General features: G+C 43.9%; 1 protein-coding gene across 2 annotated transcripts in view; it reads right to left on the bottom strand.

The window, feature by feature from the left end:
* BBS2 (Bardet-Biedl syndrome 2) overlaps positions 1-13,698 on the bottom strand; it is a 32,359-nt gene extending 18,661 nt beyond the window's left edge. Inside the window, exons 1-5 of one of the 2 annotated variants that reach the window (XM_059999698.1) lie at positions 13,112-13,698; positions 8,026-8,257; positions 3,264-3,385; positions 2,699-2,761; positions 1,808-1,885 (exon numbers count right to left, since the gene is read on the bottom strand). In XM_059999698.1, coding sequence (XP_059855681.1) covers positions 1,808-1,885; positions 2,699-2,761; positions 3,264-3,385; positions 8,026-8,257; positions 13,112-13,228 — 612 coding nt within the window. In that variant the 5' untranslated portion in view covers positions 13,229-13,698. The remainder of the gene's footprint in view (positions 1-1,807; positions 1,886-2,698; positions 2,762-3,263; positions 3,386-8,025; positions 8,258-13,111) is intronic. The other variant, XM_059999697.1, reaches the window with a different exon arrangement.
* Between the last annotated feature and the right edge of the window lie 4,838 nt (positions 13,699-18,536).

The raw sequence follows: 18,536 nt of genomic DNA, 5'->3' as shown, positions 1-18,536 counted from the left end.
CTCGTTGCTGCTCGCAGGCTTTCTCTAGTTGCGGCGAGCGGGGTCTACTCTTCGTTGCGGTGCACGGGCTTCTCGTTGCGGTGCACGGGCTTCTCGTTGCGGTGCACGGGCTTCTCGTTGCGGCGGCTTCTCTTGTTGCGGAGCACAGACTCTAGGCATGCAGGCTTCAGTAGTTTTGGCACGTGGGCTCAGTAGTTGTGGCTTGTGGCTCTAGAGCACAGGCTCAGTAGTTGTGGCGCACGGGCTTAGTTGCTCCGCGGCATGTAGGATCTTCCCGGACCAGGGCTCGAACCCGTGTCCCCTGCATTGGCAGGCGGATTCTTATCCACTGCGCCACCAGGGAAGTCCCAATTTACTACAAATTTGAATGAAAGGGAAATGGTAATGCAGGACACAGCACCTACAGGCCAGTGATCCTCAAGTTGTTTTTTTTAACAGGGTGGTGGCAACCCCCTTCAAGAATCTAATGAAAGCTAAGGATCTTCTCTCTAGAAAAGCACACATTAAACACATACACATAAACAAAACCGCCCCCATATGGACACACATCTTCAGACTGTTGCTTTTGGCACTCACTTCTCCCCTTCATTTTCCTCCATCCAAAGCTATTAGTTTACAACCGTAATAACTAAGACTGCATAAAAAGTATAGTAAGTCGAAGTAAAAATCTATAATAAAGGTAAACCAGTTAAAACTGATTGATAACACTTTTATATATCAATATGCAGGTTTTGCTTTGTGGTCTCCCTTCTGTAGTCAGGGAAAGATGTCCCTAGACAGCTTTGTAAGTGACGAGAAGCGAGGATGAGTAGCCAAGGTGAGTTCTGAGGTGCCCTCAGAACTTGGTGCCCTCAAGCTTTTCTGATACAGATTCCCAAGCACCACCTGATTCAATTTTGCACAGTCCCATCATTTTGATCTCCAAGACTTCCTTCTGTTTTTTTTTTTTCCTGTCCATTTACAATGGTCACAGCCATTGCTCCTTTATCCCTTTCTCCTTCCTTAATTCAGAATATCCTAATTCTTTTTTGTTTCCATCTTGCCCAATCCTAGAAAACCAGCAGCAAATAAATATCCTAAGAATACCAAAACTACAAAGGATGAGAGTAATCTTCACTGTTTTAAAAAAAAAAACTCTTTAAGAAACATCTCAGGTTCAATTACATGAGTAATTCTAATCACAAAGAAACTAGTCAAGTTCTCTAACATCTGATTTCTAAGTTTACCTATAGAAATGTGCCTAAGAAGTACTTAATTTGAATTAAGAGAAAAAGTATAAAAATCTCATTTACACACTTTATTCAATATTCAACCCCATTTAAGACACATGAGGAGGAGGAGGCACAAAGCTTCAAATCCTGACCATATGCCACTTAACAGCCATGAGCTTGTGAGAGAAACTTAACAGGGAAACTTAACATGTTCCCTCATCTGTAAAATGAGAACTAATAATACCTTCATAACAGGGTTGTTGTAGGATGAGTAAGTTCAGTGCCTGGCATATTTCAGGTGCACAATAAATGGTTGCTATTATTATCAGTAGCATGTATTAGCTCATTAAAAGAAATACCTTTATGTGCTCAATAATTTTTCTCTATTTAATCAGTCTTTTCAAGATATATCTTGATAAATGATATTTAAAATGCTTCTTTCTCTGTATTGCACAACTCTGTTTAATCCCCAGAGTTTTTACCCTAAAACTGTCTGGGCTGTGAGAAGATGTCCCAGCACTCTCCTTTAATGTTACATTTGACTATGCTAATCTGTCAAGGTTATCATAATTCTGATACCTTCTTACACTTCTTACCTCTGTTTCTGTCATTTCTGCCACAATCTCATCTTCTTTAAAAACTCGGATATCAAAATCCTCAGATCCAACAAGAAGCTGAAAGGAAAAAAATCATACATATTTAGTTCAGCGAGTGAACACAGCAAAATTTCCAAAACTAAAACAAAAAAATCGCATGATACTTCGTATGTTCCTACAGCCACCCAGGAGTTCCAACTTCCCAGCAACGTGATGCTCAGAAAGGTTCCTTCCATTGAGAAGGTTAAGATTCAGTCAGTGAAGAAAAAGTGGTTACTATAGATCCTGCCATGTGGGCTGCACCTCCTACCCAGAACAAGTTCTTTCACCAGGCACCTGAAAATGTGCTTGGTTTGGTGTCTGTCTGCCTGCAGGTGGAAGCCTTGTTTCAAAAGCCAGAGCCCAGTATCCGTGGACAAGTGGAGGGTAAGTCAATGCCCAACACAGTACTTCACGGGCTGCTCAAGAAGTTAATTTCTAGAGAAACCATTAGAATAGTTTAAAAAGGCTAAGAGCCAATCTCTAAAACTTTCAGATTCCTGAAAAAGTTGGCTAAAACTGAGAACTAGGTACAATTTAAAAGCATCGGAATCAAGTTATAAGACTGTGAATGTGACTGCGATCCCATCAAATGTTCTGCCTTCTCTCCCTGTCAGGTGTCTTTGAAACATCATGGTCTTGATCTCTGTATTAGACAAACACAAGTAAATTATTGTTGAAAAGAGAGGAGAAAGACGAATGAGGCCAGTTAGCTCATCATTTAGGCAACAGAGCAACAAAATCACCTGTGAGAAGCTAACAGCTCTCTCAACACTAATGTCACCGTCATGGGAAAATGTCTGTACTCAGCTGAGAAGTATACACAAGTGAAGTATCTCCTCCCGCACATACCTCTTTCTTCCCATCACCATCAAAGTCACACAAGGCCAAGGAATGAACATTATCTCCAGTAACCTGAAAATAGAACCAAAATCATTACTATACCATCTTTTTTCACTTAAGCCAAACACAGGAGCTACATGAAGGAGAGGATGATACAAACCACTAATTTAAAACTCTAATTACTCATATCCTTTTTTTCTTTTTTTTTTTTTTTTTTTTTTTTTGCAGTACGTGGCCCTCTCACTGTTGTGGCCTCTCCCGTTGCGGAGCACAGGCTCCGGACGCGCAGGCTCAGCGGCCATGGCTCACGGGCTCAGCCGCTCCGCGGCATGTAGGATCTTCCCGGACCGGGGCACGAACCCGTGTCCCCTGCATCGGCAGGCAGACTCTCAACCACTACGCCACCAGGGAAGCCCTCATATCCTTTTTTTAAACGTACAGAATTATAAACATTGTTCTATTTTGTTTCTATTATTCATTACAGTTAGTGGTAAAAAACAAACAAACAAGACCTAAAGAATATTAAAAGTAAAAACGTTTAAGAGTACTAAAGAGAGTATTTCGTTCTTCATACCGTCCAAAAGAGATCATTTCCTTCATGATCGAAACCCTGCAGAGCACAATTTCCACCAATAATTGCAAGAGGAGAGGAAATGTCTCCCAATGTCCCCAGCACAATTGCATTGGCCCCATCTGCTACCTAAGAAGGGAAAAAAGACAGAAACTCTCAAACACAATGCTGCACGGGCACACTGGAGATAACATATATCCCTCTTTTTATTTAGATACTCAGTCATCTGTCATCATTTCTGAGAAGCCACATGGTCTCCTGAGAGGCAGGCCAGGGCTGTCCACTGAGGACCGTGTCTGTGGCTTATGCGTGCTCATGCAAGGATGAGCACAGACCCAGGATACACTCAGGCCTTTGGTCCCTCACACTAACCTGCTACGATAACCTGCTACAAAATCCCAGGCTCTCTTGGACCACCAGGCTCTAAAGGCCAAATTCCCCAGAGAATCAAGACTTATGCCTTTAAACACCCAAACTTTTGTAACCTATTTTAACTATTTTAGATGGAAATCTTTTTTTTTTTTTTTTTTTTTTTGCGGTACGCGGGCCTCTCACTGCTGCGACCTCTCCAGCTGTGGCGCACAGGCTCCGGACGCGCAGGCCCAGCGGCCATGGCTCACGGTCCCAGCCGCTCCGCGGGATCCTCCCGGACCGGGGCACGAACCCGTGTCCCCCGCATCGGCAGGCGGACTCCCAACCACTGCGCCACCAGGGAAGCCCTAGATGGAAATCTTTTTAATACTTATTACTCAGTTCTCTTACTACTGCTCTTTTTAATTGTAAAGTAAATTGTAAAGTACTAAAAACTACAAACACCTATAGACCCACCATCCAGAAATAATAAGTGTCTTGACTTCTTGAATAAAGTACATAAGCACAATTTAATTTATTTTTGGAAGATTCGAGGACATCTTTGTAAACACTGTTTATTGTATAGGAAAATAGTCCTTACTTACATAATCTTTAAGTAGGAAAACTATAAAGAATAGATTGGCTATAAAAGAAAGAAAAGAATTCATAAGCCAAAACTACTAACTGGTCAATCAATCAATCAAGTTAAAAGGTAAAAAAAATAAACTGGGAAAAATAACTGCAATACATAGGACAAAAAGTTAATATTTCTTGTTAATAAGAGAGTTAATACAAAGTAAATAAGAAATGGGTAAACACACCCCAAGCAAAACTAAATAAATAAAATAAACAGGAAATTCACAAGAGAAGAAATACAAATAGCCAACAAGTATGAAAAAAATGTTCATTCTACAATACATCATTTTCCACTTTCCAGATTAGCAAAGATGAGACCTATTGTTCGTTAGGGTGTGATAAAACAAGCACTCTCATATTCTGAGGGGGAGGTGGGGAAACAGTAGTCTTTCCAGAGAGCAGTTTAGCAATATCTAACAAAAATTTCACTTAGAAAAGGTTTTTAACTCAGCAATTGTAAAGCTGAATTCTTGTGATCATTAATTTTATGTGTCAACTCGGCCAGGCCATGGTACCCAGATATTTGGTCAAACATTATTCTAGACATTTTTTAGATGAGATTAACATTTAAATCAGTAGACTCTGAGTAAAGCAGATTACCCTGTAGAATGTGGGTGAGCCTCATCCAATCAGTTGAAGGCCTAAATAGAAAAAAGATTGACCTGCCTTGAGGAAGGAAGGATCCTGCCACCAGACTGCCTTTGGACTTGAGCTTCAGCATCAGCTCTTTCCTCTGTCTCTATCCTGCTGGCATACCCTGCAAATTTTGGACTTGCCAGCCTCCACAAGTGCATGAGCCAATTCCTTAAAATAAATCCATCTCCACTCCCTCTCTCTCTATATATACACATCCTATTGGTTCTGTTTCTCTGAAGAATCCTAATACAGTCCTAAACTCAATTTCAGTCTTATACAAAAATACAACAGTATCTTTGTCACACTGAAATAGGCAAAGATTTCTTAGGACAGAAAGAGCACTAACCATTAAAGAAAAAATTGATCAGCAAGACTTCATCAAAATTGAAAACTTTTGCTCATCAGAAGATACCTACCTATTGGAATGAGCCACGTATTGAGAGAAAATATTTATTTTACATGAATCTGACAGAGAACTTGTACCCAGTATATCCAAAGACCATCTACGAATCAATAATACACCCAAACTACCAATAAAAATAGGCAAAAGACAGATGATTCACAAAAGAAGACATACCAATAAAAAAAAGCACAAGAAAAAGTGTTCTTCATCACAGGTCACAAGGAAAATGCAAAATGAAACCACAGTACGATACTGCTTCACACCTACTAAAATGACTCAAATTACAAAGACTGGCAACACCAAATGCTGACAAGAAATGTGGAGCAAATGGAACTCTCACACATTGCTGATGGAAGTGTAAAACAGTACAACTACTCCTAGGTATTCACCCAAGATGAACTAAAACATATGTCCACAAAAAGACTAGGACAAAAATGTTTACAGCAATTTTATCCATAATTGCCCCAACCTGGAAACAACCCGGATGTCCATGCCACATGTCCATCAACAGAACAATAAACAAATTGTGGCATATTCACACAATGGAATTACTATTCGGCAACAAGAAAGAACTGGTAGGGACTTCCCTGGTTGTCCAGTGGGTAAGATGCCATGCTCCCAATGCAGTGGGCCCGGGTTCAATCCCTGCTTGGGGAACTATAGCACACACGCATGTAGCAACTAAGAGTCAGCATGCCGCAACTAAGAGCCCACATGCTGCAACTAAGAGCCCGCATGCTACAACTAAGACCCGGCGCAGCCACAATAAATATTAAAAAAAAAAAAAAAAGAACTACTGCTAAATGCAACAACAAGTATGATTCTCATAGACGTTAAGTGAAAGAAGCCAGACACCAAAGAGTACATTCTGTATGATTCCATTTGTATGAAGTTCAAGAACAGGGAAAACTAGTCTAAGGTGACAGAAATCAAAACAGTGAATATCTATAGGGAATAGGAATTGACTGGAATGGGGCACAGCAAAATTTTCTGAAGTGATGAAAATGTTCTACTGGGTTGGCCAAAAAGTTGTTCGTTCCGGTTTTTCCATAAGATGCTTCCATAACACCCCCGACATATTTTTATTGGGGGGTGTTGATTACAGGGATCAAAACTCATTGAACTGAACACTTAAGGTTTGTGTATCTCACTGTATGTACATTTTACCTCAATTAAAAAATACCAAAGGAAAAAAACTTCATTTCTAAGAACTTACCCTTAGGAAATAATCAGAGAAGTTGGCAAAGATATATGCTTATGAAATTATCAATTGTAATAGAGAAACTATGGAAATAACATAAATATGAAACAATATGGAAAGGGTTAAACAAATTATGATATATTTTAACACAATGAAATACTATAGACCCAATAAGAATAAAGCATAGATATATAGTAACTTCAATATAAAGTTCAATACAGTACACATATTTCTGAATAAAAAGGCCACATATAATATCCAGGGAGTAGAAGCAACCCAAATGTCTATTAAATGATGAATGGATAAATAAAATGTTGTTTATACATACAATGGAAAATAACTCAGCCATAAAAAGAATGAAGTATGATACATGTAACAAAATGTCCAGAATAGGGCTTCCCTGGTGGCGCAGTGGTTAAGAATCCTCCTGCCAATGCAGGGGACACGGGTTTGAGCCCCGGTCCAGGAAGATCCCACATGCCGTGGAGCAACTAAACCCATGTGTCACAATTACTGAGCCTGCGCACCACAACTACTGAAGCCCACGCGCCTAGAGCCCATGCTCCGCAACAAGAGAAGCCACTGCAATGAGAAGCCCATGCACTGCAACGAAGAGTATCCCCCCTTCCCCGCAACTAGAGAAAAGCCTGCGCGCAGCAACGAAGACCCAACACAGCCAAAAATAAATAAATAAAATAAATAAATTTATAAAAGAAAATGTCCAGAATAGGCAAATCTATGGAGACAGAAAGTAGACTGGTGGTTGCTTAAGGATGAGAGGTTGGGGGAAAATGGGGAGTGACTACTAATGGGTATGGGTTTTTTCTGGAATAATGAAAATGTTCTATAATTGATTGTGGTGTAGTTACACAACTCTCTGAATAAACCACTGAATTGTATACTTTAAACAGGTGAATTGTATGGTATATGAATTATATCTTAATAAAGCTATTATAGAAAAAAGTAAAAGGCTACATATATATAGTGTGATCCCATTTTGTAAAAAAAAAAAATCACTCACAAATACTTAGTAAAAAGTCGGGATAACTCAATTCAAGAGTTAAGTGCTATTTCCAAATGAAGAAACCATGCGTAATTATTTTTATTTTGCTTCTATATCTTTTCTATAATAAATTTGGATTATCTGAGTATTAAAGTTGCAGTAGCCTGTAGATGGCAGGCTACAGTAAGTGCTCCTCCTAGAAACTACTATACTAAACTTTAATGCAAAGCCACCAGGAGTCCTGTTTGATGGCTCCCTGGCTGTTGGCAGAATTCTCAATGGCAAATCTTGACAGATGGTAGTAGCACAGATATACCTCCTGAGAGATAAACTGGAGTGTCAAAAAGTGGTTACCAACCATGACCAAATAAATGTCAAGTACACAAAGGAGATGTAAATGGCAAAATCCGCATGTTTTTTTAACTACAACAACCACATAAAAATCCAAAATAAATGTCTGATCTCTTTTAATCATAAAAAAGAAAAAGTGGACACTAATGGGTAACGGAAGTTTTATGGTTATAAAGGGGTATACTTGCCTCTCTGTAGAACAAATCTGAATTATTGTAGACATCATAAGCCAGAAGATTAGTCTGTGTCCCCACTAAAAGAGCATCATAGCCAAGTTCAGGGTTCAATACTCCTGCAGTCAGGCAGCTGACTGCCTGGTTAATGTTGAGAAGTGAAACATCAGACTCCAGGGGGCTCTGGAAGACCCTGGATGCACTGAAATGCTGGCTCCGGGTATGAGGGTTGTGAATAAAAACCTAAAACAAAAACAGTTAATTACATCCCCTTAAAATACCAAAAATGTAAAATTAACATACATCTTTTTAAAAAAGACTCAGGTTATTAACAGATATCAACATTAACAAGAAGTGACTTTAATCATCTACAAAACTTAAAACGCCCATACACAGTTCTGTGCATGGCTGGCTTTCCGTCACTGCAAACTGTGGAAACCCAGTGGTTCTTAGCCTTATAAAGAACAAGGTGATAGCCAAGATCTAGTTGTTGCTTCCCAGGGCAGCTTATATACTACCCACCAGTAGAGTGTTAAAGCACTCTTACAAACCATCCTTTTCCTGGTCAACCTGTAGGAAGCTGCTACCAGCTACAATGTGATTGCTACACACGAAGATCAGAGAAAATAGAATAATAAACACTTCCTTTAGTATCTTCCATCCAAGCACCTAACTAATTCACTTCCTAACCCTTAAAACTCGTAGGTAGTAGATTTTTCTTACAAACCTAAACTGAGTCACACAAAGCAAGCTTCTTGAAGGCTTTCATAGTCTATACTAGTAAGACAGAATTAAATAATTAGCTCAAAGTTAATGAATTTAGCAGTTTCAGCTGTCATAAATAATCATCTGAGTATCCCTACAAATCTTTAAATTTCCTTGGGCTTCTGTAAAAGGAGCTTTAGACTAACACATGCATTCTCAGATATCGCTCTCAAGACGCGTGGCTGGGTTTGGGGTGGGGGGGATCTTATACATTAGAATGGCTTGTAGCCTCCAAAGGGTCTTTATAAAAACTGATATACTGCATATCTGTGGTACTAAAATTTCATTAGGGAAATTTTAATTTTCTGAAAAAAGCTCTATGGGAGGCAATATGGAAAAAAAGAAAAGGATGAGAAACCGCACTAGAGATGCCTTAAGCCCCTTCTAGTTCTAAAATTTGCTGATGTTAAATGAGCATTTCACCCCTTGGTATAAACCTGTAACCAGGCGAGGCCAGTCTGGTTGCTCCACTCAAAAGGCCAATACTCGAGAGACAAGCGTTGGTGGAAAAGGAAACTTTGCTTTACTCGAGAGGCCAGCAACCTGGGAAGATGGTGCACTAATGTCCTAAGACCACCTCCAAGTTGCCAGTTAGGAGACGAAGGTTTTAAAGGCAGTGTGAGGGAGGGATCCGCAGGGTGCATGAGCAGCTCGTGCACAATTCCTGGATTGGTTGGCAACAAGCTGAAGTTTCAAGCATCACCTATCTTCTGGCTTCAACCGGTCTGGGGTCTATGTGCTTGTGATCAGCAGTTTTCATCTGGTAGGAGTCTGCTCCCTGTAAAAACAGCTTAGGAATGTGTGTCAGACTTTTATAGCTTTCGGGGAACTGGGAGCTCCCCGTGACTCTTTATGGCTGGTTTAGAGTCTAAATTGTTGCCAGTTTCCCAGCTCCACAGCTTGTTTCTCCATCTTCCCATTCCTAATAATTAACTCTTGAGCCAGCCTTCTGAGACTCAGGGCAGGCCTGGGAGACTAAAGCTTTTCTACAAACAAGAGGCAGGTGGAGGACATGGAGGGGAGGGGTCTGTCCCAGGAAGGCCCCATAGGGTCCAGCTTGGTTACAATGCCTGCTTTTCTTTGATAATCCTCAATCCTGAGGAGGAACAGGTGTGGAACAAGAAAGGAAACAAAGTTTGGGATAGAGAAGTTAATTAGAAACTCCTGCAGAGGAACTCAGTTTTAGGAGACTCGGTTTTAAATCCAAGCAGGATTAGTTTTAAATTATTATCTAAACAAGGTAACCTATTCGACAAAAAATAATTTTTAAAAGATTGGTTAGAAACATAGAGATAGTGTGTGTAGCTACTGAATACTGTGTTCATGTTCTCATTTGTGTAATACTTTACAACATGCTTTTATCAACATTACTGCATTTGGTCCTCACAACAACATTTGGTCCTCCTGATATACAGAGGAGGTCAGAAGGGTTAAGGCCCTTTCCCAAGGTCTCACCACTCATAAGTGACAGGGCTAAGATGCAAGCCTGGTGTCTGGCTCCAGTAATCTCTAGCCACATCTTCCTTCCTTTTATAACAGTTCTGAACAAAAGAATTCTTACAGAGTCTTCTAGTAATTAGACAGGCGGAGAAAGAACTGGAGGAAAAATAACCTGTGGACTTCATGTTCACTGTTATTGGGATGAAAAGAGTTTGGAGGTTGCTGTCATGAGCAAGAGTCCCAGGAGTCTGGTTTCTCCCTAGTTCCCCTCCTGCTGTTTGTTCTCTGCATACAGCAATCAGTGCCCTGGAGACTCACCTGTCCCTCAGGCTCAGTCACACAACAAATAGATCACTCCCAGTGCCTTCAGCCAAAGGACTGGCTGAAGTTCACATATCTGTTCTGGCTGAGGGGGTGTTGCTGACAATATAAATTCCAACTAGGCCCTCCAATTCCATAGTGAGAGGAAACCTGTCCCCCGATGAACTAATGTTCATCCTGCAAGAAACCCCTTTTTAAAACATCCTTGCTCAGGTTCAGAGACCAGATCCCAGTAAGTCAGCCCCCCATTCACAACAGAGTCCCACTGAAAATGACAAAATCCTGTTTTTAGAGACACGGAGCCCGACAGTCAAGGAGGGCTTTAGCCTTACGTGCAATGTTTGTTTTTAAAGGAAAATATATTTGTGTATTATTTCGATCATAAAATAGTACCAATTTCTTCTTTAAGTCTAAAGATAAAAGATCAGGTCAGAACTTCAGATTTGTTTTTGAAGTTCTGAATGTAAAGTGTCCAATTACACAGGACACAGGAACTTCTCTCTCTCTCCCTTTTTTTCCCCCCATCTTCAGAAAGAGACTTAGAGTCAAGCGTCCCTGCCTCCCACTCCAGGTCACATTCTAATGAAAGTGCTTCCACAGAAACCTCTGCCTGATCTTCCCGCTTCCACTCCTATACTCCCCTCCCTGCAGCTCTGTTGCAGCACCAGCCAGTAATCCTTTATCTAAAACATAAACCAAATCCCATCACGCACTTTATTAAAACCAAGGTCTTTACGGTGGCCTACAAGGCCCTATATGATCCAGCCGCTGGCTACCCCACTGCTTCCCTCAATCCATTCCAGCCCCAGCAACTTTCTTGTGTTTCCGGAACACACCAAGTATCTCTCTACCTCAGAGCCTTTGTACTTGCTGATACACTTACTCCACCTCTCTGCAGGGCTGGTTTCCTCATTTGCTTCAAACCTCTGATCCACAGTTATCAGAGGCCTATCTGATCACCCTGTCTAAAATAGCAATCTCCCATCGCCCCCAGCCCCTTACTCTGTTTTTCTCCCATGGAGACAGCGTGTTTCTGTTAACTCTCTGGCTCCCCCTCTCAAAGTAACCTCCAAGGGGATGAGACTTGTCTGTCACCTTCACCCTTGTAACTGCACAGCTAAGAACAGTGCCCAGCACATAGCAAGCCCTCAATAAATCAGGGGCTGAGCTAATATCAATGGGATCTTTTCAACCCACTTATGTAGCTGCTGTGCACCTACAGCAGAACCAATACGAATTTTTGGTATTTATCAGTGCCTACTAACATCATTACGTACGAGGCTCTGTGCTAAATGCTTTCCTCCATCATACAACTTAATGAAAATGAATCATTACTTTTTACTTATGTATCCCAAGGCATGGCATATGAGAAAACATACAACATAGGTGGCAGTGTCTCGAAAACTGTAAATCATTATATAAATGTTAGCTTATTAAATCCACACTGGGTCAGAGAACATGCACTCTAATCTCATTTCTACCGCTTTCCAGTTGAACAGCCTCAAACATTGCTTTGAACCTCTCTGAACCATTATTTCTAATCAGTAAAGTGGGAGTAATAAGAAGAAAATAACAGCTAACAGTTAGTGACCACTGCCTATATGCCAAGCGCATGACATGTATCAGTAGTAACTTACTTAATCCTCTTAGCAACCCTATGCGGTAGATACTAAGTACCTTGCTCAAGGTCATGAACTTAGTAGGTACTGGAGCCACAATCTACAACACCTGTGCTATACGGCAGCGGCTGGCAATTTAGCAAGGATACTGAGATGATTAACGTAATAAGGCTTTGCACCTGTTAGAAGTTATTACGCTTGGCGTCATAGTATTCCACGGTTTGAGGGCATGCCTCCGTCAACACACAGTTTCTTGATTTGCCTTGTCTGCTGTCCTTCTGGACTATAAGCTTTCTGAAAGTCAGGACTCCAACTTTATCTCTGAATCCCCAAGATCTAGCACGAAGGAGGTGTCCAGTAAGTCTGGTGAATGCTGAATGACCATATCTTTTTCGTCTCTGTGAGTCCCACACCTTGCCCAGCACCCGCCACATAGTAAGCCCCTAAAAGGTACTTAGTAAATAAATTATAGGAAGAGACGTGACTGTACGTGGATAAAGATCGAAAGTGCAATTTGAATCACTTAAGGGTCTTTGTGATTCCCCCCCCCCCCCCGTAAAGTTGTTGGCTCTGAGAGGCAGCCTGAGATAGTAGGAGTTCCAGAGCAAAGGGCAGAGGCCCTGGGCTCTAATCTGGGGTCTGCCATTACTGCTAACCCTGACTAAGCCATTCCCCCTCTGGGGTCTTCTCTTCCGTAAGCTCCCTGTCTGTAGAGAGACACCAACATTGTCCGAGTCTAAGTGCCTGAAGACAAGTTAACTGCTCAGAAAAGCCGTTCTGCATGATTATTCATGTGTGCGCAGTATGGAGAGCTACGGAGGTTGCCGGGCAACCCCGGCTGGGGGAGGAGCCTGAGAATGAGGAGCTGGACTGCAGGGACCTAGCGGGCAGAGGTCGTGGGGACTCCAGGGGCCCGGGCCCCGTGCGGGTGGGAACTTGGGGGAGCGGTTACCTTGCCTGCTTGGGTAGCGGCCGCCAGGCACGGGTGAGTCCCGTCGTAGCGCCCTACGGCCACCATGCGGGGGCTGATTTTGTGGCGCAGTTTCAGGGTGAACACAGGCAGCAGCATGATGGCGACAGCTCAGGAGAAGAGGGCTAGTGCTCCGATACCGGTGCAGCGAAGCCGGCCTCACCCGCGGCGGTGAAGAAAGCGTGGACCAGGCCGGGCGGGAAACTGAGCGAGACTGAGCTGGACCCCCGGCCACCGGCTTTTTCTGCGGCTGCGCAGGCCCGCCCACCTAGTTCTGCGGCTGCGCGGTCGGGCCTCAGGCTCGGCTGAGGCTGAAAATGGGTCTCGGTGGTGGAGTCGTGTCTTTCGCAGCTGTAACTTATCCGCGTTGGATTCGACTCAACTAACAGGTCTGCAGTGGCGGTATCTGAGCCAGCGCACCCCTGGGGCTTCTTCTAGCACTACAACCAAGCTGCTGCACCGTTGCAGACTACGCGCACGTCAACCACACTCCAAAGGGTCATTAATTAAAGAAACATGCCTTGAATGACTACTCTTCCCCTTAGTTTAGCTGTTATGTTGATGCCCACAGTAGTTACTAAATATATAGACTCTTTAAAAAAAATGTTTTAAACTCTCACCTTTAAATGGTCCATGCTCCTTTGTAAGATGCTCTATAAATTTTAAATGCGAACACGAAAAATTGAAAAGTCATTAAACTTCTCGACATTCATTCAGATAATTTACGAGGGTTCACTATGTGTCAGGCACTGTTCTAGACAACAGAGGTATGGTAGTTAACATGAGACAAACCTCTGCCCTCCTGGAGCTGACCTCCATTTCGGGGGAGACAAACACTAACTGAGAAATACATGTGGGAGGTCTTTTGGTAGCAAGTGGTAAGGAGGGAAGAGGGATAGAAGTTTGGAGGTAGTGCAGTTTTAAATAAGGTGGTGGGTAAGAGACCTCACTGAGAAAGTCACGTCCAGGCAAGAACTTGAAAGAAGTAAGGGAGTCAGTTTTGAGGAAGAGGGTTCCAGCAGAGGAAATTCAGGTGCAAAGGTACCGAGGGCTCGCTCTGGCTGCCTTCTGGAAATAAACGGTTAGGGATGAGGGACGAGATGAATGGGAAGCAACAGAGGAGACTGAGAAGGAAGCCAAGTGAAGACAGTGTTGCCAGGAGTGTCAGATGCTGTAGGTGGGTTTTGAAAGATGGGTTCTAGAATATTCTTGATATTTGCATTTTGTAATTACAGCCGTACAAATGAGCATCTTTTTTCAAGCGTACTGGGGGTGGTCTGTGACTAGTTGTATTCTCTTCTGGAGATAATGTCAAAAGACTAAATTTGGGCTTCCCTGGTGGCACAGTGGTTAAGAATCCGCCTGCCAATGCAGGAGACACAGGTTCGAGCCCTGGTCTGGGAAGATCCCACATGCCACGGAGCAACTAAGCCCGTGCACCACAACTATTGAGCCTGTGCTCTAGAGCCTGCAAGCCACAACTACTGAAGCCCACGTGCCACAACTACTGAAGCCCACGTGCCACAACTACTGAAGCCCGCATGCCTGGAGCCTGTGCTCCACAACAAGAGAGGCCACCACACTGAGAGGCCTGCGCGCCACAGCGAGGAGTGGCCCCCACTCACTGCAACTGGAGAGAGCCCGCACACAGCAATGAAGACCCAATGCAGCCCAAAATAAAATAAATTCAATAAGTAAATTTATAAAAGACTAAATTTGAGGGCCTCGATGGAATGTAAGGCCTGAGCCAATAGCCCGATAAACCCCGTCTGATAGGCCCTGCCTCTGACTTCTCCCAGCTCCTTTCTGCCCCAGTGTCTCTGCTTCACTGCCTAGACCCCACAGTCCTGTAGCACTTACCCAACCAGCCCTGTAATGGAAATTGCCCTGGGTCTGTCCTCCTGCCTTTTACCATTAGAACTTTGTGAGGTACCCCTCCCCTCAGCCCCTAGACTCTGCCTCCAGGGAGGCATCAGCTCACTGAATCCACTCCATTTTGCTAACAGCTGAACACAAGGCTGACAGGCCACCCCTCCCAGGAACAGCTTATAAGGAATAAATCTCTAATAAAGGTCATCTCACAGTCTTCATTTTTCTGACAAACATGTATTGAGGGTCTCTGTGTGCTAGTCAGTGTTCAAGTAGTTAGGGACACCATGGTATACAAGGAAGACGTAATCTGTGCCCTCATGGAATTTACATCTAAGAGTGCATTCATTTGCTAATACACCACCATAACAAAATACCACAAACTGGGTAGCTTAAACACAGAAATTTATGCAATCACAGTTGTAGAGGCTGGAAGTCCAAGATCAAGATGCCGAAACAATTGATTTCTCCTGAAACCTCTCTCCTTGGCTTGCTGCCTCGTCCCATGGTTGTCCCTCTGTGCATGCACCCTTCTCTGTGTGTCCAAATTTCCTCTTCTGGTAAGGACACCAGTCTGATTGGATCAGGGCCTGCCCTAAGGGCCTCATTTTAACATAATCACCTCTTTAAAGGTCCTAACTCCAGATAGGCGCGTTCTGAGTACTGGGTGTTAGGACTTCAACAAATGAATTTGGATGGAGGGGTACACAATTCAGCCTGTATCGAGGGGACAGGGAGAAACAGACACTGAACAGGAAAGCAAATAAGATCACTTTCTCTGATAAGGCTGATGTGCTGAGGCTCAGAAAAGGCTTTTCAGAGGAAGTGACATTTGAACGAAGAGCTTTATGACAAGAAAGTGTCAGCCATTAGAAGATGTGAGGGAAGGGCATTCCAGACAGAGGGAACAGCAAGAGCAAAGGCCCAGGCTGGGCACATCTGAAGATCAGGGGAGCCTAGCGGGAGCCTAGCGAGTGAGAAAGAGAGGCCAGGAGGGGCCACAACACCCAGGACTATGAGCCACACCAAGGAGCTTGGGTTTTAGTCTCTAGCAGGCAGACAAGTCCATGGCCTGCTGGATATCCACGTAAGGCTGGTCTTGGCCTCCATCCACCCGCTGAAGCCTCGCTCACTCAGTGTACTGCCTTGGGGGCCTGCAACTTTGCTTTCGCTCTTCCCAACAGGACAGTACCAGCAGCAGTGGCAGCCATCACTGACATTTAATGAGCATTTTCTAGGTGCCATTCTGAGTACTTTATACGGATCATCTCTCTTAATCCTCCCTATGAGGCAGATACCACTGTTATCCCATTTGACAGATGACAAAACCTTCCCAGAGTCACCTCCTCCCTTCATAACTCTTCACTGGTTCCCCATTTGCGGCCAAAGTAAGTTGAAGCCCTTTGACAGATTACACAAAGATCTCCAAGTTCTGACCACTGCTGGCCGCTGCAGCCTCTGCGTTTGCTGCCTCCTGCCTCAAGCCCAGTCCCTTCTCAGCTGCTTTCTTAGCCTCTCCGCCTTTGCTCACACTAGCCCTCTGCCTGGAATGTCCTCACCCTCACCTCATAGGTTGGACAGCACCACTCCAGGGAGTCGTGTCTGACGGTCTCTCTTACAGCAGCTACCACACTTGGGAGGTAGCCTCCCTTCCTCTCTGTGCTTTCATGGGTCCCCCAGCAGTCATATCATTCGCCATATTGGGGGTATTTGAGTCTTTGCATCACAACCTTAATTAGGAACAGCAATGGATTCCCCAGAAGGGTAGAGAATCCCCATCCTCCCTGCCAAGCGCTGATCAGGACAGGGACTTGGAGGCCTTCCAACCATGGCCAGGAGAGGCTGGCCTAACAGTCTTCTCTACCTCTCACCACCCACTAGGAATCACTGGCTTTTCAGAGGGGACACATCTTCACATCAGGGAGATCTGAGGCTCCTGAGAACCCAAGACTTGGAGGGGAGGAGCTTGTGGGCTCCAGGTTGGCAGCATTCCATAGCAGGTGAGCCCACAAGCCTTGAGAACCTGCAGGGTTTAAATTCCTCCTCGGTCAATCACTAGTTGAGACTGGGGCCCATCATTTAGTCCTCACACCCACATGTATTGAGTGCCTTCTCTGTGCCAGGCACTGGACACACTAACTCACTGAATCCTCGCAGCCACCCTGCGAGGGAGATTCTGTCATCATCCCATTGTGCAAGAGAGGAAACTGAGTCACGGGCCGTTTTATAACCTCAGTCCAAGGTCACACAGCTGGGAAGTGGCAGAACCAGGAGGGCTCGCCCAGGTGGGCTGGGCTCCAGAGCCTGAGCCGCTAACCACTGCACGTGCTGCCTCCTTCAGTCAACACCCCAAGCACCAGTGTCTCTTCTAGAGAAAAGAAAGATTAATAGCACTACTTCTGGGAAATGTTGCTGTGAGAATTAGACCAACGAATATAAATAAATGACTTGAAGCAACGCCTGGCACTTAATAAGGGACCCCATAAATGGTTATTATCGTCGTTATTATAAGGTTATTATTATTACCTATAGCTGAAAAGGCTGCTTTTGACTTGTTAGGGCTGCTATTGTAATAAAGTTGGTGTCTTTTTTCTTTTCTTTCTTTCTTTTTTTTTTTTTTTAGCAGGTAGCTTTGTTCCAAATATCCTCTCAGCACTGGGGTTAGAAAAGCCAACCTCACTAGTCAAGGTCTGGTGGACCTAGTTGAGACCAAGAATTTAGATCCTGACTTACAAGGGCCATGCCTGCCACCTGCCTCTATCTCTGTGTCCTCACCTCGCCTATGCAAAGCACCCACACTAGAGGGTGTGCAGGTGTAAAGAACGGAGGCTCTCACACATTAGGACTCAGGATTAAAGGCCTAGACAGAGCGGAGTGAGAGGGCCCCCAGGACCTGTGGCCTCCACTAGTCTAGTCACAGGGCTGACGTCTGGGAAGTGGACTGGGGCAGGTGAGCAGCTGGAGAAGAATTTTTGCCTTTATCTTTACGCACTGTGGTGTTGGCTGTTTTTATAGTGAGTTTGGTTTACTTTTGTAATTAACACATAAGCACAACTTGAAAATAAAGGAGTGTGAGGGTGGGGACTGTCTGTGAACTTCAGAGATCCACAGCCTCTCCCCACCCATTGCCCCAGAACCTGCCGATAAAGGACCCCAGCTTTAAGTTTCCCCAAACTTAAAGCGAGTGACCATTAGGCCATGGAGGGGCAGGGGCTGGGGACCACTGGGCAGAGCAGACGGCACAGAGCCTGGCTCTGTGAGAACGGTTCACAAGTAGCCCTCCCGGACGCTCCATCCTTCAATCTTTCATCACATGACTCCCTGGTAACTCTGGGATGCGTCTGCTGGGGGCCATGAAGGTGAGGCCGTTCGTGTGGGTCTCTTCTGTCAGCCCATTTCACACATGTGAAATGAGGAGCAGAAGACTCACATGCAAAGCCACTTCACAGCATGTCACTTATACAAAACAGGAACAGCTAACCTCTGGTCAGCAGACAGGGAAAAGCTAAATAATAATAATAGGAGCTAACATCTGTTG

The sequence above is a fragment of the Delphinus delphis genome, chromosome 20 (genome assembly GCF_949987515.2).
Source record: "Delphinus delphis chromosome 20, mDelDel1.2, whole genome shotgun sequence".
Lineage (NCBI taxonomy): Eukaryota > Metazoa > Chordata > Mammalia > Artiodactyla > Delphinidae > Delphinus > Delphinus delphis.
The sequence above is the reverse complement of the archived record's forward strand: the minus strand, read 5'-3'. Positions and strand labels throughout refer to the sequence as shown.